At 34.7% G+C, this 24241-nt stretch overlaps 14 protein-coding genes and 4 pseudogenes across 18 annotated transcripts, besides 2 other annotated features; 10 read left to right on the top strand and 8 right to left on the bottom strand.

The window, feature by feature from the left end:
* Nucleotides 1-24241: part of a mobile genetic element that runs on past both edges of the window.
* TVAGG3_0860340 (uncharacterized protein) lies at nucleotides 635-997 on the bottom strand (the record flags this gene model as incomplete). Its single annotated transcript, XM_051249672.1, has 1 exon — nucleotides 635-997. One exon carries the CDS (start codon nucleotides 995-997, stop codon nucleotides 635-637), a length of 363 nt encoding a protein of 120 aa, XP_051085147.1.
* Nucleotides 3410-20981: a mobile genetic element.
* On the top strand, nucleotides 4573-4848 carry TVAGG3_0860360 (uncharacterized protein; the record flags this gene model as incomplete). Its single annotated transcript, XM_051249673.1, has 1 exon — nucleotides 4573-4848. The coding sequence occupies one exon, from the start codon at nucleotides 4573-4575 to the stop codon at nucleotides 4846-4848; it is 276 nt and encodes a 91-aa protein (XP_051085148.1).
* Nucleotides 4867-5109, top strand: TVAGG3_0860370 (serine threonine-protein phosphatase family; the record flags this gene model as incomplete). Its single annotated transcript, XM_051249674.1, has 1 exon — nucleotides 4867-5109. One exon carries the CDS (start codon nucleotides 4867-4869, stop codon nucleotides 5107-5109), a length of 243 nt encoding a protein of 80 aa, XP_051085149.1.
* Nucleotides 5435-5960, bottom strand: TVAGG3_0860380 (uncharacterized protein; the record flags this gene model as incomplete). Its single annotated transcript, XM_051249675.1, has 1 exon — nucleotides 5435-5960. A coding segment is annotated over one exon (526 nt), but the record flags the coding sequence as incomplete, so codon positions are not given.
* On the top strand, nucleotides 8237-8638 carry TVAGG3_0860390 (uncharacterized protein; the record flags this gene model as incomplete). The annotated part of the gene is made up of 1 exon (XM_051249676.1): nucleotides 8237-8638. One exon carries the CDS (start codon nucleotides 8237-8239, stop codon nucleotides 8636-8638), a length of 402 nt encoding a protein of 133 aa, XP_051085151.1.
* Nucleotides 8658-8813, top strand: TVAGG3_0860400 (uncharacterized protein; the record flags this gene model as incomplete). Its single annotated transcript, XM_051249677.1, has 1 exon — nucleotides 8658-8813. One exon carries the CDS (start codon nucleotides 8658-8660, stop codon nucleotides 8811-8813), a length of 156 nt encoding a protein of 51 aa, XP_051085152.1.
* Nucleotides 8832-9174, top strand: TVAGG3_0860410 (uncharacterized protein; the record flags this gene model as incomplete). The annotated part of the gene is made up of 1 exon (XM_051249678.1): nucleotides 8832-9174. A coding segment is annotated over one exon (343 nt), but the record flags the coding sequence as incomplete, so codon positions are not given.
* Nucleotides 10738-11399, top strand: TVAGG3_0860420 (annotated as a pseudogene). The gene has a single exon. A coding segment is annotated over exon 1 (662 nt).
* Nucleotides 11644-12559, top strand: TVAGG3_0860430 (annotated as a pseudogene). Its single transcript has one exon. A coding segment is annotated over exon 1 (916 nt).
* Nucleotides 13857-14216, top strand: TVAGG3_0860440 (organellar and viral DNA polymerase type B; the record flags this gene model as incomplete). The annotated part of the gene is made up of 1 exon (XM_051249679.1): nucleotides 13857-14216. A coding segment is annotated over one exon (360 nt), but the record flags the coding sequence as incomplete, so codon positions are not given.
* TVAGG3_0860450 (uncharacterized protein) lies at nucleotides 14711-15130 on the top strand (the record flags this gene model as incomplete). Its single annotated transcript, XM_051249680.1, has 1 exon — nucleotides 14711-15130. The coding sequence occupies one exon, from the start codon at nucleotides 14711-14713 to the stop codon at nucleotides 15128-15130; it is 420 nt and encodes a 139-aa protein (XP_051085155.1).
* Nucleotides 15637-16083, bottom strand: TVAGG3_0860460 (protein of unknown function, DUF4106 family; the record flags this gene model as incomplete). The annotated part of the gene is made up of 1 exon (XM_051249681.1): nucleotides 15637-16083. One exon carries the CDS (start codon nucleotides 16081-16083, stop codon nucleotides 15637-15639), a length of 447 nt encoding a protein of 148 aa, XP_051085156.1.
* On the top strand, nucleotides 16546-16994 carry TVAGG3_0860470 (annotated as a pseudogene). The gene has a single exon. A coding segment is annotated over exon 1 (449 nt).
* TVAGG3_0860480 (protein of unknown function, DUF4108 family) lies at nucleotides 17011-17331 on the bottom strand (the record flags this gene model as incomplete). Its single annotated transcript, XM_051249682.1, has 1 exon — nucleotides 17011-17331. A coding segment is annotated over one exon (321 nt), but the record flags the coding sequence as incomplete, so codon positions are not given.
* TVAGG3_0860490 lies at nucleotides 17620-18700 on the bottom strand (annotated as a pseudogene). The gene has a single exon. A coding segment is annotated over exon 1 (1081 nt).
* TVAGG3_0860500 (uncharacterized protein) lies at nucleotides 18729-19121 on the bottom strand (the record flags this gene model as incomplete). Its single annotated transcript, XM_051249683.1, has 1 exon — nucleotides 18729-19121. One exon carries the CDS (start codon nucleotides 19119-19121, stop codon nucleotides 18729-18731), a length of 393 nt encoding a protein of 130 aa, XP_051085158.1.
* TVAGG3_0860510 (protein of unknown function, DUF4106 family) lies at nucleotides 19533-20069 on the bottom strand (the record flags this gene model as incomplete). Its single annotated transcript, XM_051249684.1, has 1 exon — nucleotides 19533-20069. One exon carries the CDS (start codon nucleotides 20067-20069, stop codon nucleotides 19533-19535), a length of 537 nt encoding a protein of 178 aa, XP_051085159.1.
* On the bottom strand, nucleotides 23912-24026 carry TVAGG3_0860520 (uncharacterized protein; the record flags this gene model as incomplete). The annotated part of the gene is made up of 1 exon (XM_051249685.1): nucleotides 23912-24026. A coding segment is annotated over one exon (115 nt), but the record flags the coding sequence as incomplete, so codon positions are not given.

A 24241-nucleotide genomic window follows, 5' to 3' on the forward strand; every position in this document is an offset into this window, starting at 1 on the left:
CAAATATATACAGAATTCACTGCAATGTCATGGTATTATTTGCAAAGAATGTTAAATCAGAAAGTCGAACTTCCTTTAGCAAATATTTACAGTCGATATGCAAGAGATGAACCATATTTATTTTAAAGATGTTTTCGACTCAGATGCTATTATAGTTCATGCTTCATTTTCTGGTGCACAAACTCTTTTTTATGCTTGGCAAATGACTTTTACGAAAAACCTACAAAGCTATATGAACCACCGAGTGGAAGTATTTCAGACTTTCAAGTATGGTTTACAACAGATGGAAAGAAAGAGAATAGTTCCATTATACCATGCGTTTTACTTAGAACTTAGTTTCATATACAACTACTATCGAACGGTAAAAATATAATTTTAATACGGTGAGTGTTGGATTTGGTTGCCAACTAGACTGCGGTGCAGGTTCAGGCTGTTGTATAACAGGAGCTTGTTCTTCTGGTTCAGGGTCTTTAGGTATAATACCAACAAACTGACCTACTCTTTTACCAATATTTTTGACTCCGTTCCAAATTCCTCTTCCGACAGATTTTATTCCATTCCATATACCTCTTCCAACATTTCGAAAGAAGTTTCCTATTCTTCCAAAGAAACCCATTTACTATATTGTAAAAATCTAATGTCCGCCTAGTCTCTTACGTTTCCTTCTGAGTTCCATTGCATTCTTTAACTGGAGCTCATACATTCTATTTCTCCTCTGGTAGAAAACATACTCTGGGTCAACTCCTGTGTTCGCGTCATCTGCATAGAGTTGTTTATATCCCACTTCAGGGTTTGTATAAAACTCTTTCCATCTCATATTTGCATACCATGGTGGCAAACCTAACGCAGCGTCATTTGACATGGCAGTTTGCATTTGTACATCTGTTGGCACTTGACCATAGTTTGCCATTGCAGTTTGTATTCTAACTTCATTTGGAATATTCTCTGGGTTTGGTTGTCCAGGTTGCTGTGCATTCGCTAAGTTCTGTGCGTCCATTTAATATTAGATAAAAATATCTCTTACGAGTACATATACTGAACATTTGCAGGCATTGGTTCATCTTCATATTCTCTATATCTTTCTGCCACGTCAAATAAGTAAATGACACAATGGAAAAAACCTAAAACAAGTAGTCCTATTTCAAACCACATTTACTTACTAGTAAAATTTCTTTGTTATGACACTTTCTCCAGTTTATAGGACCTCTCTCATATTCTATCTTATCGTATCTAAACTCATAGTCATGTATGTTCCTCTAACCATCTCATGACACTTTCCAAACCACTTTTATCGGATGTAAAGTAAAAGCATGGATGGTTATGTAAAACGTCTAAAGTTTCTAAAGAGTCTCTCAAAGTCCAGTCTACTTGGTATTGAAAATCCCATGTGTTATAGAACGGCGGGTCCACTATAAAGAAAACATTTTCCTTGTCTTTATATTTTTCATACAACTCTGTCCAATGACATCTCACAAACTCTATACCCTCAATATATTTTTTCTATGTTTCTTTGAAAACATTTGTATAGTTAAGATATAAAACTTTTGACATAAGTGTTTCAATGTCATGAACTCTTATAGCACCACTATATAATAGTCTAGCAGATATACTATCCCAGTCAATATACTCTGCCTTTTTCAAAACCTCTCTGACAGTATTTTTCTTATCTAATGGTATACGTTCCATCTTACCTATAGGTATCTTTTCTTTCAACTCTTTCAATATTTTGTTTGTGTCTGGTATATGTTTGAGACGGTTCATATAGTTGTCGAAGTCATTGCATATAATCTTTGAGTCAGGAAATACAGTATGGCACAAATGAGATATATAGAAACTTCCACCGAACAAATCTACAAATGTTAGACCATTCGGTAGTTTCTTAAGTTCTCTCAATATAATATCTTTACATCTACTCTTATTTCCAAAGAAGGGTAACGGTGGTTTTGTAAAATTCATTTTATATATATAATAAAAAATGTTTTTTCCTGAAAAGTGACAGATGTTTTATTGTGACTTCTTCGTAAAGACTTTGTTGAGATTTCTTCGTAAAGACTTTGTTGAGATTTCTTCGTAAATGAGTGTAAATGACCCAAAAATATATTTTAGGTGAAGAGGTGAGATTCACCTCTTTTTTCACCTCTTTTTTTCACCCTCTTGAATTTTCATGAATTTCTTCGTAAGACTTTGTTAAGACTTCTTCATCTAATTTCTCATGAACTTTCTTGTCTATGTTTTGTTGAGATTTCTTCGTAAAGACTTTGTTGAGATTTCTTCGTAAAGACTTTGTCAAGATTTCATCGTAAAGACTTTGTTGAGATTTCTTCGTAAATGACCCTAGTAGTATATTTTTGGTGTAAATTTCATGAAAATTCAAGAGGGTGAAAAATTAGGTGAAAAAACAGGTGAAATCTCACCTCTTCACCTAAACATTATTTTTGGTGTAAATTTCATGAAAATTCAAGAGGGTGAAAAATTAGGTGAAAAAACAGGTGAAATCTCACCTCTTCACCTAAACATTATTTTTGGTGTAAAATTCATGAAAATTCACGAGGTGAAAAATTAGGTGAAAAACAGGTGAAATCTCACCTCTTCACCTAAACATTATTTTTGTCTGATTTTACGAAGAAGTCTTGACAAAACATTTACGAAGAAGAAGTCTTGACAAAACATTTACGAAGAAGTCTTGACAAAACATTTACGAAGAAGTCTTGACAAAACATTTACGAAGAAGTCTTGACAAAACATTTACGAAGAAGAAGTCTTGACAAAACATTTACGAAGAAGTCTTGACAAAACATTTACGAAGAAGTCTTGACAAAACATTTACGAAGAAGTCTTGACAAAACATTTACGAAGAAGTCTTGACAAAACATGAAAACATTATATAATGTTTTCGACCAAGAAGACTAACAATTTTCCGAATAAAAACTTCATTTATACTAAACATCTTCGGGGCTAGAAGGGGCGCAGCCCCTGGAAGCCCCACTACCTTTTTTTTTTTTTTTTTTTTTTTTTTTTTTTGTAGACATAATAATTCCTGCATTCTTGCTTTTCATTCAACATTATTCTTCATAGTCAGGGATTATGAGGAATTAAATTTAATTCCTATACGCCGAAGGTGATATAACATTAATTTTGTTTATCAAATTACCAAATTTATAAAAAATATATATCAATATATTGAATATTATGGTAATTGTTAAACTTTTTCGCATATATATGTAAATATTCTCGATAAAATCACTAGAATTGAAGAGTTGAAACAAAAATTAAAGATTGACTAAACATATAAAATATTAGTCTTAATATACCAAATAAGGATATTGTTTTTCTTGTCTGAAGTGGAATATTATCAATTATTTTCCTTGGTACTAATAATATTCTCTCTCGTTAAGAGCTTTCTCATGGGAAAAAAAAAAAAAAAAAAAAAAAAAAAGGTAGTGGGGCTTCCAGGCACTTCGTGCCCTCTAGCCCCCCGTCACTTTTCTGTCACTTTTCAGGAAAAAACATTTTTATTATATATATAAAATGAATTTTACAAAACCACCGTTACCCTTCTTTGGAAATAAGAGTAGATGTAAAGATATTCTATTGAGAGAACTTAAGAAACTACCGAATGGTCTAACATTTGTAGACTTGTTCGGTGGAAGTTTCTATATATCTCATTTGTGCCATACAATATTTCCTGACTCAAAGATTATATGCAATGACTTCGACAACTATATGAACCGTCTCAAACATATACCAGACACAAACAAAATATTGAAAGAGTTAAAAGAAAAGATACCTATAGGTAAGATGGAACGTATACCATTAGATAAGAAAAATACTGTCAGAGAGGTTTTGAAAAAGGCAGAGTATATTGACTGGGATAGTATATCTGCTAGACTATTATATAGTGGTGCATATAGAGTTCATGACATTGAACACTTATGTCAAAAGTTTTATATCTTAACTATACAAATGTTTTCAAAGAGAACATAGAAAAATATATTGAGGGTATAGAGTTTGTGAGATGTCATTGGACAGAGTTGTATGAAAAATATAAAGACAAGGAAAATGTTTTCTTTATAGTGGACCCGCCGTTCTATAACACATGGGATTTTCAATACCAAGTAGACTGGACTTTGAGAGACTCTTTAGAAACTTTAGACGTTTTACATAACCATCCATGCTTTTACTTTACATCCGATAAAAGTGGTTTGGAAACCGTTATGAGATGGTTAGAGGACATACATGACTATGAGTTTAGATATGACAAGATAGAATATGAGAGAGGTCCTATAAACCGGAGAAAGTGTCATAACAAAGAAATTTTATTGGTAAGTAAATGTGGTTTGAAATAGGACTACTTGTTTTAGGTTTTTTCCATTGTGTCATTTACTTATTTGACGTGGCAGAAAAGTACAGAGAATATGAAGATGAACCGATGCCTGCAAATGTTCAGTATATGTACTCGTAAGAGATATTTTTATCTAATATTAAATGGACGCACAGAACTTAGCGAATGCACAGCAACCTGGACAACCAAACCCAGAGAATATTCCAAATGAAGTTAGAATACAAACTGCAATGGCAAACTATGGTCAAGTGCCAACAGATGTACAAATGCAAACTGCCATGTCAAATGACGCTGCGTTAGGTTTGCCACCATGGTATGCAAATATGAGATGGAAAGAGTTTTATACAAACCCCGAAGTGGGATATAAACAACTCTATGCAGATGACGCGAACACAGGAGTTGACCCAGAGTATGTTTTCTACCAGAGGAGAAATAGAATGTATGAGCTCCAGTTAAAGAATGCTATGGAACTCAGAAGGAAACGTAAGAGACTAGGTGGACATTAGATTTTTACATATAGTAAAATGGGTTTCTTCAGTAAGATAGGAAACTTCTTTCGAAATGTTGGAAGAGGTATATGGAATGGAATAAAATCTATCGGAAGAGGAGTATGGAACGGAGTCAAAAATATTGGTAAAAGAGTAGGTCAGTTCGTTGGTATTATACCTAAAGACCCTGAACCAGAAGAACAAGCTCCTGTTATACAACAGCCTGAACCTGCACCACAGTCAAGTTGGCAACCAAATCCAACACCTCAACCGTATTAAAATTATATTTTTACCGTTCGATAGTAGTTGTATATGAGACTAAGTTCTAAGTAAAACGCATGGTATAATGGAACTATTCTCTTTCTTCCATCTGTTGTAAACCATACTTGAAAGTCTGAAATACTTCCACTCGGTGGTTCATATAGCTTTGTAGGTTTTTCGTAAAAGTCATTTGCCAAGCATAAAAAAGAGTTTTGTGCACCAGAAAATGAAGCATGAACGATAATAGCATCTGAGTCGAAAACATTTTCATATGTTCCATTAGGGTTTTCGACTTCATAAAAGTTCGGGTGTACTGGATATTCTGCAGGCTGATTTAACATCCTCAAAAATCTATACCATGCCAAGTTGTTATATTTTGTAGAAATATAAACGTCTTCTCCAAGGTCTTCTATTCTATTGATTTTAACAGTTGCATTTTTCCTGTCATATAAAATATCGAGATGGTACTCTCCTTCGTCAATGTTGTACTGTTTTGCATATTCGAGATAGATATCGTTTATTTTTTCTTGAAAAGCTTGAAGAGTTGTTTCTAAGTTTACAAGCAAATTCACTTGTAAAAGTTTTCCCTGTTCAAATTTCTCATACGTATGTTTTTCTTTGTTATAGTATCGAATTTCAAAAGCGACCGTAAATGGGAAACCATGTATGGCTTCTGAAATGAACTTCATTCTACGAAAGCCAACAGCTTTTGTGACGGATGGGTCTCTTAGCCATCTCAATGGGTAGTCAAAACGATAGCCTTCATGCTTTACGGTCTCTGTCTCAAACTTTTGACCTACGTTAGTAAAAAGTTCATCTAATGGTTTAGTTGTAGCAACTCTAGAATTTTCTTTTTCTATTGAAAGCATATTTTATCTAGAATAAAAATGTCAAATGAAACAGCGTCTATGAGAGAAATACAACACAACCGACAACTCATTATACAAGCTCTAAATAAGAACACAACAAACTTTTCAAACTATTCTAAGATATCTGAGTCATTGAAAGAAGGAAATTTAAAACTGACGATAAACCCATTGACAGACGAGTTTCTGTTTCAAGACAGTAAGAACCATACTGTTTGTATAATCCAACAAAAGGAACTTTAAACGAGAAGCCTATAGATGAACTTCTTTTGAAAGCAGATGTTGACAACAAAGCTGACAAAGAATATGTCATTGAAAAAGTTCAAGAAGAACATGACAGAGCAGATGCAACATATGCAACAAAAGAGGATGTTGAAAAGAAAGCAGATAAAACATATGTTAACGATGAGTTAGAATGTGTGGCTAGTGCGTTAGTGAAGAAGGCAGATAAGGAATATGTGGATGAAAAAGACAATGAAATTAAAGAAAGGGTTGAATGGTATAATGAACGGACATCGAAGATTTTAAAACGAAAGCTGATACAGGATGGGTTTCAGGGTGTTAGACCTTAAAGCCGACAAAGAAACTGTAGATATGTTGGCACAAACGGTTTCAAGTCATACCAGAGGTTTAATGGAAGATGGACAACAGTTGAAAGAGCTTGAGAAAGGTGTTACAGAGTTAAGGAATACAAAAGCAGACTCGACATGGATAAAAGGATATGTAGATGCAACAAAAGAGTATATTTCACATGGACAGAAGGAACATACCCACAAAAATATCATAGACATAGCATCTCTGACGTAAATGAACTTGAAGAAAAGTTATATAAAAAAGCAGACAAAACAGAGCTTCAAACATTAAAGACAGAAATACTTCAAACATTATATCCTATAGGCTCTATTTATACGTCAATGAACTCTACCAGACCAGAAGTAGTACTTGGTTTTGGAACTTGGACTCAAATAGTCGACAGGTTTTTGTATTGTGCAAACTCTTCAAAGGAAACAGGTGGAAGTAAAAACGATTCAGGTGAAAATTTACCTGCACACAGTCACTACATAGATTTAAGTACATCTCAAGCAGGTTGGCATAAGCATAGATATTGGGATTGGTCAGGAATGACAAAAGGTAAAGGATATGATGTTAAAGACGACGTTAAGTTTGCTATAAATTGTTACTGGAGTGACACTCAGGGAGAAGGAAACCATACACATTTCGTTTCAGGGTATACACAAACAACGGACAAAGTAAAGACTACATGCCACCTTACATGACAGTTTACGCATGGTATAGAATTGCTTAGTCGTCATTTTCAACTTCTTTAGCATATTCGTCAGGAGTTGTCTTATATTTGTTAGGAACTGTCTTTGAAAGTATACCACCTTGAACTTTGACAAGTTTGAAACGAGGTCTGACAATAGTAGTTTTATCTTCTGCTTGCAGTCTGTACATTTTGCCATGTTTGCCTAAAACTTCATAATATTCTCTTGTATACTTTCTTCTATTTTTACGAACACGAATGTGAGTACCTGTCGAGTTCCCATTGTTGTCATAGTCAATAGTATTTTCATATGGGTCGCGTTTAGGTATTTCTATTTTTACTTTGTCACCTTTCTTAAGTTTGAAGCCTGGCATTCTTTCTTGTTTGTCTCTTTTGACTAAACTATTAAATATATAGTCTTTCTCTAAGTCGGGGTTGTTTTTCATTTCTTCAGGGGAGTGGTTTCCCAAACCTTTTTGTTTACGGGTATTGTAAATATTTAAAACTTGTCTCATCTTTGCCATGGAGAAGTGTCTATACTTGTCGTCATATGACATTTCATCTACCTCACCACCTTGTGGTTGGTTTAAGTCTCTTAAGATTTTTATACAACTGTCAATGACACCAAGAGCAGAATGGTTTTGGTCGACAATGAAATATTGGTTTACATTTTTTGAACGCAGATAGTTTTTTACATCGTCTGATTTGAAAGAACGTTCACAGTCAGATGTCAGTTTTGTTGGATGGTATTTGTCAACGAATATTGTCAAAGCAGTTTTCACATCTAAAATATTTTTGGACTGTAATGGTATGGCTTCACAGTATCTTGTGTTTTGACCGACAAATATTAGCCAGTATGGTGGTCCATCTGTTCTAACTCTCGGAATGTTTTCCAAGATATCCATAAACCAAGCATTTGGTGTTGAACTAAAGATTTTTACCATGAGTGCTTTCTTTGTTGCTTTAGAAACATAGGGGTCCTTGTTCGGATTCGTCATTTTTTAACCCATAAGAAATGGGTTTATTTGGCGCATTAGCAGGAGTTGCATCCAGATTTTTGCCCGCAGTGGGAACAATAGCCAGAGGTGCATTTGGAATTGGAAGGAAGATTTTGAGTACATTAGGTATACTTAAAGAGAAAGCACAACCTATTATACAAACTGTACAGAAAGGTTGGGATGTAGCACGAGATGCAGCAAATCTTATTCCAAATCCTGAAACAAGAGGAAAAGTTCAAGGATGGATGGACAATGTAGGAAGACAAGCAGGAAACTACTATAACAAAGCAAATGACTACTATAACCAAGCAGGACACTACATGGACCAAGGTGAAAGATTCTTTAACAGAGGATATAACCATGCACAACAGTGGGTAAACAACAACCAACCGCAACCGCCTCAAACGTGGGGAATGTAAATTTTTTTACTGAGATGAAATGAACAATACAGCATTGAGACAAATGGGCTCAAGATGGATTTGTCGGCTTCCAGCAGTTACACAACCACGTGTTTGTCAAGTTCTTCCTATACCTCAAGAAGTTTTAGACCGACTTAAAAAACCTAAACAACCAGTTGAAAACAAACCAAATTAAATTTTTTACTGAGATGAAATGACGGAAGAAGTTGAAACGGTAGATTTGACACCACAAACAAAAAGTTCAGAACCATTGTCAAAACCTGTCAAAGAACTTACAGATGAAGAAAAAAATTCAATAATAGAAAGTGCCAGGTCTGGAAATACAAACCCTAACTACAAAGTCACTTTTCATAGAAATGGAACGGCTAGTATCTCAAAAAAGAAACAGACTCTCACAAATAAAATATTGAAGTCTGAAGGAGCTTTCGAGACAACAGATGGGAAGGTATACTTCACCGACCAACAGTTCATTATAGAACATCTCATTGACTTAGAGTCGAAATATTCTAAACTTTACAACAAACACAAAAAGTTGAAAGGAAAACAAAAACAAATGGCATATGATATTTACGAAGATGTTGACGACACAACTGTTCCAGCAAGTGAGGTAAAGTCAGAGGAACCGAAAAGTGACGAAAAACCAATAGAAGAAGGTGAGCCAAAAACTGAAGATAAACCAAAACCAAAGTTTAGTCTCCAGACTAAACCAAGTCAACCTTCATTAGCTGGTATGGGTTGGCGTCAAAGACTTCTGGTAGCTGGTGGTTATGTTAAGTAAAGGAAAAAACATTTTTCAAAAAAAATATTTTTTTATTTTATTTGAAATGTACGCTGAGTTTGTTGGAACAGACCGTTGGGAAACTTGTTTGTTAGATGAGAATATGAAATTCACTGTTGTGAGTCATTTGAAGTCAGAAACAAAAAGACAAAAAGAGTTTTAAGCGGATGGGAGCGAAATGACGGATATGCTAATATGAAGATGAGTGGAAAAAACTATTTTAAACATGTTGTCATTGCAACTCATTTTATACCGAACCCTAACAATTTACCTTTTGTAGACCATATAAACCATATAAGAAACGACAATAGACTTGAAAACTTGCGTTGGGTCACTTGTTCTGAAAACAATAAGAACATAGGCAAATTTCGAGATATTGTATTCGAATTTGTCGACGAACTAGAAGATGAAGCAATTGAAATTACAGACTATGGCGAGCATACGTTTGAGTTTTACTACTATAGCGAAGAACAAGACTCTTTCTACTTTTATACCGGCGTAAACTATAGGAAATTACAAGTATGTTTTACTAAGGCGGGCTATGCTCATGTAAACGCTAGAGATACAGATGGAAAATACGTTCAAATACATCTTAACAAATTCAAGAAGCTATATGGCATACCATTTTAAAACGTTTTTAAAACAGTATATTTTTACATATATTAAATGCTTCAGGTTGAAAAACAAAGAACAAAAGTAGCAGATACAAAACCGTTAGACTATATCTTTACAAATACTGGTAGGACAATTTCAGATGAAGAAATTTCATCCGGTGCTTACAGATTTGACAGTTTATAGAAACGTGTTTGACCCTCAAAATGTTATGTGTCATGCAAGTTTCAGTTCAAGCAACAACAGTTTTCTGTGTATCGGTAAGGACTTTTATGACTTTGCTTCTAAATTCTACGAACCACCTAGTAACAGTTTCTCTGACTTTCAAGTTTGGTTCACAACAAACGGTGTGCAGCATATTATACCATTATACTACGACTTTTATCTCGAATTGTCTTTCATATACAACTACGGAAAAGTGCTGAAAAAGTATTGAAAAAAGAGGTGGAGCCAAAAATGGCTCGACCTCAAAACAAGCATTTTGTGAAGAATATACCAACCCGCGGAATTCCGCGGGGTGCTTTTTATACAAAATTCAACAGGTGAATTTTCATGAATTTCCTTAAGATAGAAAAAGTGAGTTAAAATGAGATTTTTATCGTTGTGGTCCGACGGTTAAGCCACAAACGAATGTCCGACGGTTAAGCCACAAACGAATGTCCGACGTCCCACCAAAAAATATTTTTTTATTTTTATTGTAAGAACAGAAATGTCAGTCGAAGCAAAAACGTTCACGAACAAATCTAATGGCGAAACATTCACAAAAGGCACTTACAACGGTATTGAAGTCTTACGTAGAGACAAGGATGGTTATATAAATGCAACAAAGATGTGTCAGCAGTTTAGGAAAGACTTTAGAAGGTTGTTGGAAAATAAGTCCTGGGAAGAGTATTATACGGCATTTTGTGAAGAATATACCAACCCGCGGAATTCCGCGGGTTGCTTTTTATATAAAATTCATGCAGGAATTCCGGATGAAATCAAACAGGTTAGAGGAATGTATGTAGACCCAAGACTCGTAAACTATATAGCAATGTGGGCTTCTCCAAAAATTGTATAGCAGTTGGAAAAATTCTGGACTTCATAGACAAGAAAGTTCATGAGAAATTAGATGAAGAAGAACTTGAAGATACAGTAGAGAATGCAAAACCTTTGTTCGAAGAAGAAGTTAGAAAAATGCATGAAAAACAAATAGAACATGAACGTGAGATATGTTCTGGTTATAGAGATTCTCCATACGAACTAGACCAATGGGAACAAGAAGATTTAAAGAGAGAATTTAGAGAATATGAACTCGCTAAGATAACATTAGAAGCTGCAGAAAAGAAGTTAAAAGTTTGGGGTCGTTTTGTACAAAAATATTGTGAGTAAATGAACCATTTTATTTCGACAAAAATATATTTTAGGGTAGATGGTTAGATCTAACCTGTCTTCTACCCTCTTTTCTACCCTCTTGAATTTTCATGAATTTCATCGTAAATGTTTTGTCATGATTTCATCGTAAATGTTTTGTCAAGACTTCTTCGTACATGTTTTCTAACCTCATGAGTTTTCCCGAAATAAAAAATAAAGTTGGTTTTTTTAAAAAAATATTTTTTATTTTTATTGTAAGAACATGTTAGCAACAACAGCACCAAACTCGTTAGTCATGAACCCAACTTCAATGTTAGTAGAGATGAAAAGCTTCATTCCTTCTTCATATACTTTCGAAACAGAAATCCAGAAGATAAAGCAAGAACTTTTAACATCTAATTTAAACTGTACCGCACAGGATGAAACAAATGAACAGTATCTTTATGAAATGCAGGATATTATTGACCATCTACCTAAACTTCCTGAAATCCAACAACAAAAGCTTACTATTCCAGAATTCGATGAAATAGAAGTCAAAGCAACTGACTCAGTAGAAATAAAGAAGTTCATACGAAAGGTTAACTATGAGTTTCTTGGATTTCATTGCAACCACAAAGTCATGGACAAAGATTGCGATATGGTATATAAGAACATCTCTGACATATACAAATCTGGGGAGTTTAAGACCTACGACAACTTTGTTTCGTTAGTTGCAAAATGTGTATGGCAGATAAGAGATAAAGATAGAAGAGGTAAGATATGGAATGAACAGATAAAACCAGCAACTTTTGAGTTAAAGAGAGCAATTGACGCCTTAGTCATACTAGCAGGTAAGGTTTCAGAATATAACGCAAAAAATGAACCCACAATGTTCTAAATGTAAAGCAGCAATGAGGAAATATAACTACTCCGTCAAAGAGATAGAACGTATGCGAAACGACTATGCTGACTTAAAGAGGGAGGCAGAGAAACCAGCAGAAGATAAAATGGACATGTTGACATTTCTAAACAAAAACTATCCAACAGCTGACGATTTCCTTCTTTCAGATGTCAAGAAGAAATATAAAGAAACTTTCGGCATTGTGAAAACATTCGATATCCTTCGTGAAGAAATAGAAGCTACAAAACTGTTTAGAATTTCACGAATTCACAATGTTTACCATGTAAAACGCTTATAAAATAACTGGGGTAGAAAAGAGGGTAGAAGACAGGTTAGATCTAACCTTCTACCCTAAAATATATTTTTGTCTGATTTACGCTCATTTACGAAGAAGTCTTGACAAAACATTTACGAAGAAGTCTTGACAAAACATATACGAAGAAGTCTTGACAAAACATTTACGAAGAAGTCTTGACAAAACATATACGAAGAAGTCTTGACAAAACATTTACGAAGAAGTCTTGACAAAACATATACGAAGAAGTCTTGACAAAACATTTACGAAGAAATCTTGACAAAACATTTACGAAGAAGTCTTTTTCCTGTGTTGTTGTCAAAATGTCATGTTGTCACTATTTTCAAAAAGATGTTAGTTGACCGAGGGACCTGGTTCCACCTAAAATATATTTTTGCTGAAAAAAATGACCAAATTTCATGATATAACTGTATTTTTTTGACGAAGAGAACTTTTACACTTCGTAAAAAAAATCCCTGAAATCGTGAAAAAATGACCAAATTTCATGATATAACTGTATTTTTTTGACGAAGTGAACTTTTACTCTTCGTAAAAAAACTCTATGAAAACAGTGAAAAAATGACCAAATTTCATGAATTTCCTCATATGTTTGCTACCCTCGGAAAACCGAGGGTAGAGATTCCGTACGAAAATCGTAAAAAAACTCTATGAAAATCGTGAAAAAATGCGACCCTCGGAAAACCGAGGGACGCCTAAAACACATGAAAATCGTGAAAAAACTCTATGAAAATCGTGAAAAAATGCGACCCCGACTTTTACAGGGGTCGCCAAAACTCTATGAAAACAGTGAAAAAACTCATGAAAATCATGAAAAATTGCGAGTACGTAAGAAAACGTAGTCGCCTAAAACACATGAAAACAGTGAAAAAATGACCAAATTTCATGATATAACTGTATTTTTTTGACGAAGTGAACTTTGACACTTCGTAAAAAAACTCTATGAAATCATATCTTTTATACAAGATAGAAAAAAAAGTTAGTTTTTATTTTTTTTATTTTTTTATTTTGTATGTAAGAACAGGAAATGACAAGCACTGAGTTTGAAACAGTTAAAAGGATAGACAATGAGACCAAAGTGGTTAGAATAGGTGATTTAAACGTAAGATACTCAAAGAAATACAAAAAATATTCTTTGTCAGACATTTTAACACTATCTGAAGGAAAGAAAGCACACGACTGGGTTAAAAATGCTTCAACTCAGAAAATTTTGACAAAAAATCCTGAGCTTATGATATCGGTAAGATTCTATGGAACAAGAGCATATCTCATCGACAAAAGTCTTATACCAGTAGTTTTGTTCTGGATTGACCCAGTTGTTGGATATAATTTCATAACATATGGTTCATTCGATACGGAACGTTGCAGTGAAGGCTTACTTTACATCGTTCAGAAACCGAAGGACTTCAATACAAAGAGATATAAGATAGGAAGAACATTTAATATAACTCAAAGATATGACAGTATAGTCAATAGAGTCAAGGTTGCGTTTGTTAACGATATGAGAGCTGCTGAAACAGAACTACTTGAAAAGTTTGAGAAAATGTATGGTGCTCCCACGAGAGGTAAAGAAACGTTTGAAGTAGATGAGATCGACAAAGCTATAAAAGTATTTGACGAAGTTGCTGAAAAATACATGTAAAGCGTTTATTTTTGGTCTTTTATACAAGATAGAAAATAACGCTAATTTTATTTTTATTTTATTTTTTATTTTGTATGTAAGAACAGAAATGTCAACAACAGAGAACACAACAACTGCTATCGTTCATGAAGCCATAAGTGAAGAATACGAGTGGGTTCAGTTTAACAAACAGTTACGTCTCATTCGTTCAGTCAAAGATGACATGTACCAAATGCAAAGTATTTTGACAGCATGTTTTTGCTCCAGATACTAAACACGCAGACGACTGGTTCAAAAACCAAAGCACACAAGAACTTTTGAGTGAAATTTCTCTAGACCGAGAATTCTCGGCCTTGCATAAAACACATGAAAATCGTAAAAATTTGGCTCCTGGTTTGAGAGGTTGGTATGTTCATAGACTTCTTGTAAATGCTGTTGCAATGTGGGCTTCGCCTCGTTATGCTTGGTATATTTACAGACTTCTTGACGAAATTCATAGACAAGAACGTGAAGAGATGGAAAAGAAACTTCAAGCAAAAGATGAAGTCATTGAAGCAAAAGACAAAAACATACAGAAAAGAATACCACGTTCGGTACCAAAAGGAAAGGAAAAGAACTATAAGTATATGATTTACACTGAAGAGATGGAAAATGAAGAAGACAGAGATATGGTTATGTTGCGTTTAGTCAGAAGAAACAACAAAAGCTTTTACGACCTTGCTAAGATTTACAAATCTGACAGAAATTGGTTCTATCGCGAAAACTTACCGATTTCAATGACACCGAATGAAGATGTTAAACAGATAGTTCAAGATACGTTACCTCAAACACACTATGATATGAAAGGTTGTACAATACTTACATTCAAAGAAGATTTACCGCTACTGAAGGAAAAGATAACAGAGTATTTCGATAACTTCAAAGAGGAAGAGTAAATGAACCATTTATTTTTCAAGCTTGACTTCAGATGGCTCAGGTAGCTCTATAAGGTAAATTGTCTTGTCAAATCCTTCTGGCATTCCGAGTCCTTCCTTCCAACAGGAAAAGTCCTTCCTTCCAACAGGAAAAGTCCTTCCTTCCAACAGGAAAAGTTTTTCTTTCCAACAGGAAAAGTTTTTCTTTCCAACAGGAAAAGTTTTTCTTTCCAACAGGAAAAATTTTTTCTGTTGTTCGTCCGTAAACCATTCAAATTTTCGAAAATTGAGAACTTTTTGGTCGACCTTCAGAAAAAGTTTTTCCTTCCGACAGGAAAAGTTTTTCTTTCCGACAGGAAAAGTTTTTCTTTCCGACAGAAAAAGTCCTTCCTTCCGACAGGAAAAGTCCTTCCATCCGACAAGACACAAACGAATGTCCGACGTACCACCAACCGAGTCCATTCCAAAGCCAGAAGAACCGACAGCCCCAGCACCACAACAGACTTACTAAGACTAAACATTTATTTTTATTGACTTTTTACAATTTGAACTTTGTTCGCGTAGATATGAATTCTGAAAGAAGTATGAGGGTCTTGTATGACTTTGTACTTCTCCCATAGTTCATGTCTGTCAAACTTACCTGCCATGGACTCTTTCATAAGTTCCATGAAATCGTCTTCGGACAATCCAGGGAAAAGTATGATATCAGTAAGTATTCTTTTAACATCCTTACTTAAACTCTTTGCTGTCTGTACACAAATGACAACTGAGATGTTAAAGTGTCTGAGCTTCTTAAGAATTCGACACATATCTTGTTCTCTGTTCTTTAACAAAGGATGAGAAGCAAAGTCATCTAAGATAAGAAGACATCTGTGAGGGTAAGTCTTCCAATCGTAAGATTGCAATTTCTTCGAAATGTATTCTATCTCTTTCTGTTTGTTTCTGAAGTGTTTCTTCTCTAATATTCTCTGCATTTCCTCATTTGGGTCTTTAAACTTAGAATTGACATACTCATTTATAGCATTGTACTTCAAAACTCTTCTTTGGTACTTCTTTATCCAATCTAACAACTCAGAGTCTTTTATACATACTAACTTAGACTTTTTATAATATCTTTGAACGAATTGACGGTTTGGTCAAATTGACCAGAAGTACTACAAATGACTACTAACTCATAGAATGGGTTCTTCTCATCTAGTTCTTGTTGTTTGTGCAGCCATTTTAAGATAAGTGAAAGTCTTACCCGACCCAGGTGGTGCGATTAGACCTGTTATACCATTCTGAGCAAATAAGAACTTGTCATGTATAGGCTTTATCTGAGCATTTTCTAACTTCCTCTTGTTCTTGTTTAAAACATTCTCAAATTTCTTGTCAATGTCAGCAAACTTTTTTTCTAACATATTTTTAGAAAAATTAAAATTTTTATCTTTTTGAAAATGTCTAGCGATTTCGCTATCTATATTCGAGACAAACTTTTCGACAGCAAAACATCTGTAGACCATAAAATCTTACATAGTGTAAACAAGAAAGGGGAATTTGTTCTAAAGTTCTGTTTCTGGGAATATGACAAGAACCATAAAACATTAAGCAGAGCAGTCTTAAAATTTGTCAATGACAGACTTGTTGACAGAGATGACGCCGATTGGAAAGCTGAAGTCCAACAAAAGTTCTTAGAATGCAAAGAAGACACATGCGCTGTTCTTGAAGATGAAATAGAAAACAGAATAGAAGAGCTATTAAAGGACAAAGACTTTTACAAAAATATGGTTCTGAGAAGTTTGACATAACTCCACCAGAGAAGAAGAAGAAGAGAGAGAAGAAAGAAAAGAAAGTAGAAGAAGAGAAGAAAGAACCTGAACCAGAGAAAAAGAAATTTGACATGTAAAAATAAAATTTTATTTTTAGAACATTTCTGGGTCAATGTCAATGTTCTCTTCCTCTTTAGGAGCAAACACTGGTTTAGACTCTAAAATCTTTTTACCCAATTTACCTTGAACTTCAACTATCTTAGACTCATAATATTCATAGTCGTCTGCTTTCTTTGGTTCATAAGGTATAACAAGTTTGTATGCTTTGCCTTCTTCGAGTTTTGAGAACTTTCTGTCAAAATTTTCTTTGACTGCTAACAAACCTTCTATGTCTAAGTCTTCAAATTTCGCACCATTTTTAGTCACAATAGCAAACTTAACTGGTTCGATGTTCCAAACTTTGTCAAATGTAGACTTTTCAAAATGGTAGAAGTAAACATTCAAATAAGCGAATGGGTCTAGTTCTTCTTTGACTTCTGTCATGTACTTGTTTACTGAGATGAATTTTGCCATCTTTTCTATCGGATAAAAAAATATTTTTTTAAAATTTACTCAGAAAAATTTTTCTTTGTATATACGCCGTTCTGAACATCTAAAAGATTTTTGACATTTGCCAAGAATGTTCGTTTAGACGCTGTCATATAACCATACTCTTGGCAATATTGTTTATATTCATCGTACAATGACCTTTCATCTAAACACTCAAAGTTAGTCTCATCTATAAACAGTTCATAAACACTCTTGTTTGCTTCTAACAATGTTTGTCTTTCTTCGGTATGTGGAATTTGTCTTGGATTGAACTTTGAAATATCTAATGTCATGAAATATGAGAACAAGTGGTTGTAAAAGTCAGATGTCAAAGTTTCTGACAAGCGTCAAAATATTCTGTATCTTGCATATGAGAATCTGACGTTCTGACAACTACATATCTTCTGTCAGAACTTTCTAACTTCATCGGAACAACATTGTTTGAAACCATGACGAAGTTTGCAACATTTTCACAAACTCTTTGGTCTTTATATTTTCTTTCAACAACTCCAACTTTGTCTGTTATAAGACTCTTCAAAGCATCTGAGTTCAAAACTTTTGTTGTATCTATACTTTGAAGTTCGTTACATACTATAAGTTTCATATTCTCTATTGAAGAGTTAAATTTACCGCAGATGTTTTCTAAGTTTGTCATATTAGGGTTCGAATAGCCCTCTAACAGTTTGCACAAAATATCTGTAAAGAAAGTGTTCTTACCTGTTCCTTGTTTTCCAATTATGATGAGAGCAGTTTCATTTTTAGCACTTGGATGTTGTAAGATGTTTGCAAACCAACATAAGATATACTCATAGACTCTTTCGTTTCCATTGCATATAATTTCTTTGACATGGTCTAACCAAGCTTCTATAACATTTTCTTTCCATTCTACTTGTTCGTATTTATATCCAGTGAAGATAGAATAGAAGTTTGGAGATGGTGTATAAAACTTTATACCTCGAACTGAAAAATCTTCAAGTTTTGACAATAAGATATCCCAAGCATCTAACATCTTCATGCCAACTTGTACGACTTTTATTTTCTTAAGTTTCTGTCTACATTCTTGTTCAGACACTATTGTTGCTCTTGGTTTGTTAAAGACAACATCCCATTCTTTCATGACATAACATTCTGGGGCAGAGTCAACATAAATGACTAAACGTTTCAAATTCTCGACTGCTTTGTTATAGTCTCGAAATGGACACATATTTCTGAATGCTTGGAAGTCATAAAAATCTGAAACATCTATTCTGTACATTTTTATAAAAATAAAAAAAATATTTTTTTTATTCTTGACTTTGTTGTTCCATTTGTTGCATTTGTTGTTCTTGAGCTATTTGTTGTTGAAGTTGTTCTTGTAGTACAATACTTTCACCAGTTGCATCTTCCAATTCGAAACTTTCTGCCGTCATTGACAAATACATAGGACATAAAAGTTTTACAGGAACAAAGTTTGCGTCAACTAAGGTTAAGTTTATGTTTGCTAAAGTGTTTGAGTTTACTAAAGCTGAAAACTCTGCATTCGAATGAACAATAGGCAAACCAGCAGAGAAAGTGTTGTTTATACGCATGAGTATCTTTTGGTCATAGTAGTTTCTGTCGACATTCGAATAGCACTTTGAACCTAAGTTTGAAACAATATATAAAATAGGTGTACTTAAAGTCAATGGAACAGACATTCCTTGTATGACACCTTTTCCTGTTATAGGAAACTGTTGGTAGTAAAAACCAGATATAAGTTTTGTATTATAGCTCATATCGTTTATACTAAACTCAGTCGGACATCCAAACATAATGAAACCTGCTCTAGTTGCAGCACATGTTACATCCGTCCTTAAAGTATTAAATAAGTCAACAAAACCTGTTGGTGGTATATCTGAGTAAGTATCTTCAAAGAAGTATTTTTTACCATTCACAACAACAAAGTCTTCTGGTGTCAAAAGAGCAAAACAGGCTTTAGTCGTCATCGTGTTTAAGGTCAGTTTACAATATCGTCCTTGAGGACTTTGTAAGTTTGTTGTTATAGAATTATATGACTCAGGGTTTTTAGTCGTAATAGTATAAACCACTATGTCTTCTGCCATTTTTACTTAGCAAGTAAATTTTAATGAAATGTTGTGGTCGTCAAATATTTTTATGACGTCTGGGAAACTATATTTTAAGTTCAACGTTTCACCTCCTTTCATAACGTATATCTTGTCAATGACATTGTATGAAACACCACAGCAACTAATGTCGGGTTCTATTTCTTTGATGTTTATATCGTCTGCCTCTGTCAAAAGTTTCAATAGTTCTTTCAAAATTTCATGAGGTGCGATGACATATGAGTTCACTTTTACAGGGTTGTGCTCAACCAAGTTTAACATTAGACCTAAAGCTTGACAAATCTTCTCCTGAGTTTTAAGCTTATCTTTCAGTTGCATGTAGTCGTTTCGAATATCTGCAACAGAACTTAAGTCTCTGCTAACTTCAGGATATGTTGGTTGTTCTTTTACAGGAACTATTGTTATACCATCTTCGTCTTCGTATGGTTTCCCCACTTCAACATCTCTGTCTTTGACATTGACAACAACACTTTGACTGTTTGTTTGAGTTGGTGAATTTAACTTCACATCTGCCATCGCCATTAAACCTTTTGAAACACTTACGCTTCTATTTTTCGGAAATGACATTTTACTTAGAATAAAAAGATGGACGTATTCGAGTATCTCTTCGAATTGAAGCAGAACAAAGTTTACACACACAAACAATACAAGTTCATTGACAGAGTAGTTCTTTACACAAACAATGGAAAATGTTATAGAATAGCAGTCTTTGCTGAACCAAAATATTTTCATAAAGCAAAGAAAGTTGGTATAACCGAGATGGTGAAAGTTCTTGACGTTGACAAAAATATAACAACAAAACTTACAGATATTTCTAAAGGAAAGTTTTTAATACAATACTATGTTAAGACTGGCGTACTGTCAATATTTGACGGAGAGAAGTCAGTTCAAGAACAACTTACTGACCTGCTGCCAAAATCTGCTCGATGGAAGCTGTCGTTATACCAATCTGAGGAGCCCCAGCAGGTTTCATCGAACGAATTTCAAAAGAGCATCTTCCGTGAAAAGTGCTATTGGTTTTGTAAACTTCTTTGCTTTCAATTCATCTGGACCGTCTCTGTCACCAGTATATTGTATTTGAACTGTACCAACAGTTGAAATACCACCCATAAAGTCTTCTGAGTCAGCAAATGGAATGCCAAGCCAAAAGTTTGAACGGTCTCCATTTGTATATTGAGTTTTTTGAGCTCCTGTATGAGTCCATACTTTCACATATGGCATAATAGAACTTTGCATTTCAGGGTTAATGGTTGTTGTGAAGTTGTTGTTAAAGTTCATAGCATCTAATGTCAAGTTGTATGACCTCATATCCTCAACTGTAGAATATTCTTCTCTTGGATAATATTTGCCATCTATGTTTATATGATATTTAATACCGGGGTTGTAGAAACAAGAATAGTCATTTATAGTTCGTCTGAACAGTACAAACATAGTATCTGCATGTTTCATTGCAGTTGTTAAGGCAATATCTGTTTCTTGCACCTGGGTCAGCACTTTGGTTTCCAACTTCACCTGCAAAGTCTTTGACAGATATTTGGTGTATAGGGAACATAAGTGGAACTGCAATATATTTGGCAGCTAAAGCATTTGAAATATCTGGGTCCAACATATAGACTGCAAGTCTGCTTTCTATTCTCTTGCATTCAAATTTTTCGCATGTGAACTTAACTGGGTCCCAAGCAGTTCCAGCAGCATTGAAATAATAGTTTACTTCAGTGTTGAGGTTTGAGAAACCAAAGTCTAAGTCAACTTTGTCTTTGCAAAAGTCGGCGAATGACGTTTTATTTGTTCCCACTACTTCTGTAAGAGTGAATGGGTCTTGTGTTGGTGCAATGACTAAGTTATTTTTTTGCTTGGAGTAAGTTCAATAGAAATTTTTTCCTGCCCAGTTTGGCAAGTATCTTAAAAACCTGAAGATGAGGAAAGATGACAAAGGAACTCTAAGTTTCAGTTTTACTTTAGTGACAGCATTTCCATCTGAACCAGAAAGGTTAACATAAACTCCTGGAACGTTAGGGTCAAGTCTTCTTATTTTTCTCAATAGTTGCATACTGGTCTGTTTGTTCTCTAGCTTGTGGTTGTACTGAGTTTCTCAAAGCGAACCATTCATAGTTTGCCCATGTTACTGTTTTGAACTAAGTCAGAGTTAGAATATATCTTATATCCCATGAAAACTTCTGGAGCATATTGGTATCCGACATAGAAAATTCCATTGCAACCTTTCTTGTCAGACAACTTGGCAGAAGGTTTTATTTCAATGTCTTGTTCCACGTATAAGAAAGAGTTGTCAATAGAAATAATATGAAACCTGTCGCATGCAATATCTACTGTTGTTGAAGAACCTTCTCCAAACTCACCTACGTTTCCATAAGAACAGCAGTTGTATATTCGTAAGTTCCAGGAACTATTTCTGACCTTCTAATGGCATTGTCGCATTCGTTATACCATTCGGAAACATTTCCATTCATGGCATCCCAAAACTGTTGGCGTTATATTCTGAGCGGCGTACATTTCATATGAGTAAAAATATAGAATAGTTGGATTTATATGTCATAATAGAACCACGTGGACCAAGCTTTACTTTCTTCCTGACTGAGTTTTTAACTCTTCTTTTTCCTTCATTGCCCTCTGCTTGAAGTTGTTGCATCTTTGCATTATGTTCATCTAGTATGTTGTAAATTTCCCATGTCCTTTTTGCCTTTGGGCTCTGGTCGCCCATCTCAGGTAACCTATATCCTAGAAAGAGTTTGTCATAGTCTGTATTTGAGTCTTCGCGTATTGTTTGCATGACTCTGTCCTGAGTTTCCGGTTCAAGCTCTTCAAACAGTGCCTGTCCATATGGAATAAGCTCGTTTCCAAATATATGTTTTTGTAGCCATTCTGGTTTTCTTTCCATGTTACAACAATATCTTTTGTGAATGGGAAAGCTTTTACCCAATGTTTCAGTCTTGCGTCGTTTATTTCTTAGTTGGTTTTATTTTGTCAAGGAACATGTTTTTCAATACTAACATTTCATTTGGTACTGTCCATTTGAGTTTTCTTAAATATTCATCCCCTCTCGGTTCATTGTCTGCAAAGTAAGTTTTTATGACATTTTGTAAACTTTCGTTTGCAAGGTCATGTACAATAGGTTCTCTTCCTTCTCTCTCCCTAACTTTCTTTCTAAACTCTTCACCAAATATACCATCTCTATGGTTCTGTGTAGTTCTTTGAGATAAATGTTCTAGAACGTCAGGTGTTATATTTCCATCAGCCATGTTCATTTCATACTGGTCCAAAATATCTGCATGTTTCATATCTTTCAATGGCATTAAAGCCGCGCTGAAAATACCAGCTATATCTGGTTCACCATTGACTTCCATTGCGTCTACAAACTTCTTGGAATTGTGGTTGTAAGTTTATGAACCACCTATCCGGGTTAGCTTTATGACCCCATCTCATTGTAGTTCCATCGTCTGCAGAAACAAAAGTAGGTTTGTTTCCATCTTGGCTAGGTTCTGAATGAACTTTAAACAATGTTTCATTTCTATATGTTTTCTTGAAATTTAACCTTTTATCTTCACCGAGTTCATCCGAAGATTGAACGTTAAATGCTCGTAAGTAAAAAGGGTTGTTGTATTTGTGTACATTTTCTTTCAGTGCTTCCATTCTATGCTGAATATTTTCATCTGATTTGGAGTCTTTTGTATGTCGGCAAACATTTTTCGATATTCTTCTACTATGTCAGCCGAATCTTTCTTAGACTCTTGGAAAGATTCCATATTCACCTCATGCTCTTGTTGAGGGTCAAGATTTTTCGGCTGTTCCAAATCTTCATCTAGTTCTGTGAAGTTAGTTTCCAAAGGAAGGACTTGTTCGTTTCCTTCAGGCTCTTCTAGCTGTTTGTTGCTGAACTATTTCTTCCATGTCTGGTTGTATCTGAACTTCTTCCTGTGGAGTTTCTTGTACCTCATCTGCTGGCATTTCATATATTCCGAGACCGTTTTCAACAATTTCCCTATCTACGTCATCCGCATTCATAAGCTTTTGTTCTTTCGTTCCGTCTCTATTTTTTACGCGTTTCATGACGAAAGTTGAATTGTCATTTAGCTCTGACATCAAATATCTCGGAGTAAATTCATCCATGTCATTTGGATGATATGCTATTAAATCATATCCCTTAGCGAGCTTGTATTTTCCAGGTTTGAGATTATATCCGTTTTGGTGCTGAGCCATAAGCTAAATAGGTTCGGGTCAGTATTTCCATCCTTGAACTTTCCAATAGCTTCTTTATATATCTGTCACTAAAGTCAACAGTATCTGGGAAACCACACTCTTCTTTAAGCATTTTTAAGAATTCTTGGTTTCCTTGTTCTCTACTTCTTTTATGTCCTTGCTCTGGTTGTGGAGGTGGTTGTTGTGCAGGGTTTTGAACTGTTGGTTGTTGTGCAGGGTTTTTGAACTGTTGGTTGTTGTGTTGGTTTTGGTGCATGCCTGTGTCTGTGTCCATGTGACGATGTAAATGTGTTAGGTAGTCCTGGTGCAGGTGCTTCTCTTGGAGGGTTTGGTGGTATATAAGTTCCACCAGCTGGCACATATGTTCCATCTGCAGCGTAATGTCCTACCTGACTTTTCGTTCTTAAGAAAGCATTTACTAGGTCTGTTTTGGTCTGTTGTAACTCTTTTTCTTGACTTTTCACAACAGTTGCTCTAAC

This window comes from Trichomonas vaginalis, chromosome VI (assembly GCF_026262505.1).
Source record: "Trichomonas vaginalis G3 chromosome VI, whole genome shotgun sequence".
Taxonomy (NCBI): Eukaryota; Parabasalia; order Trichomonadida; family Trichomonadidae; genus Trichomonas; species Trichomonas vaginalis.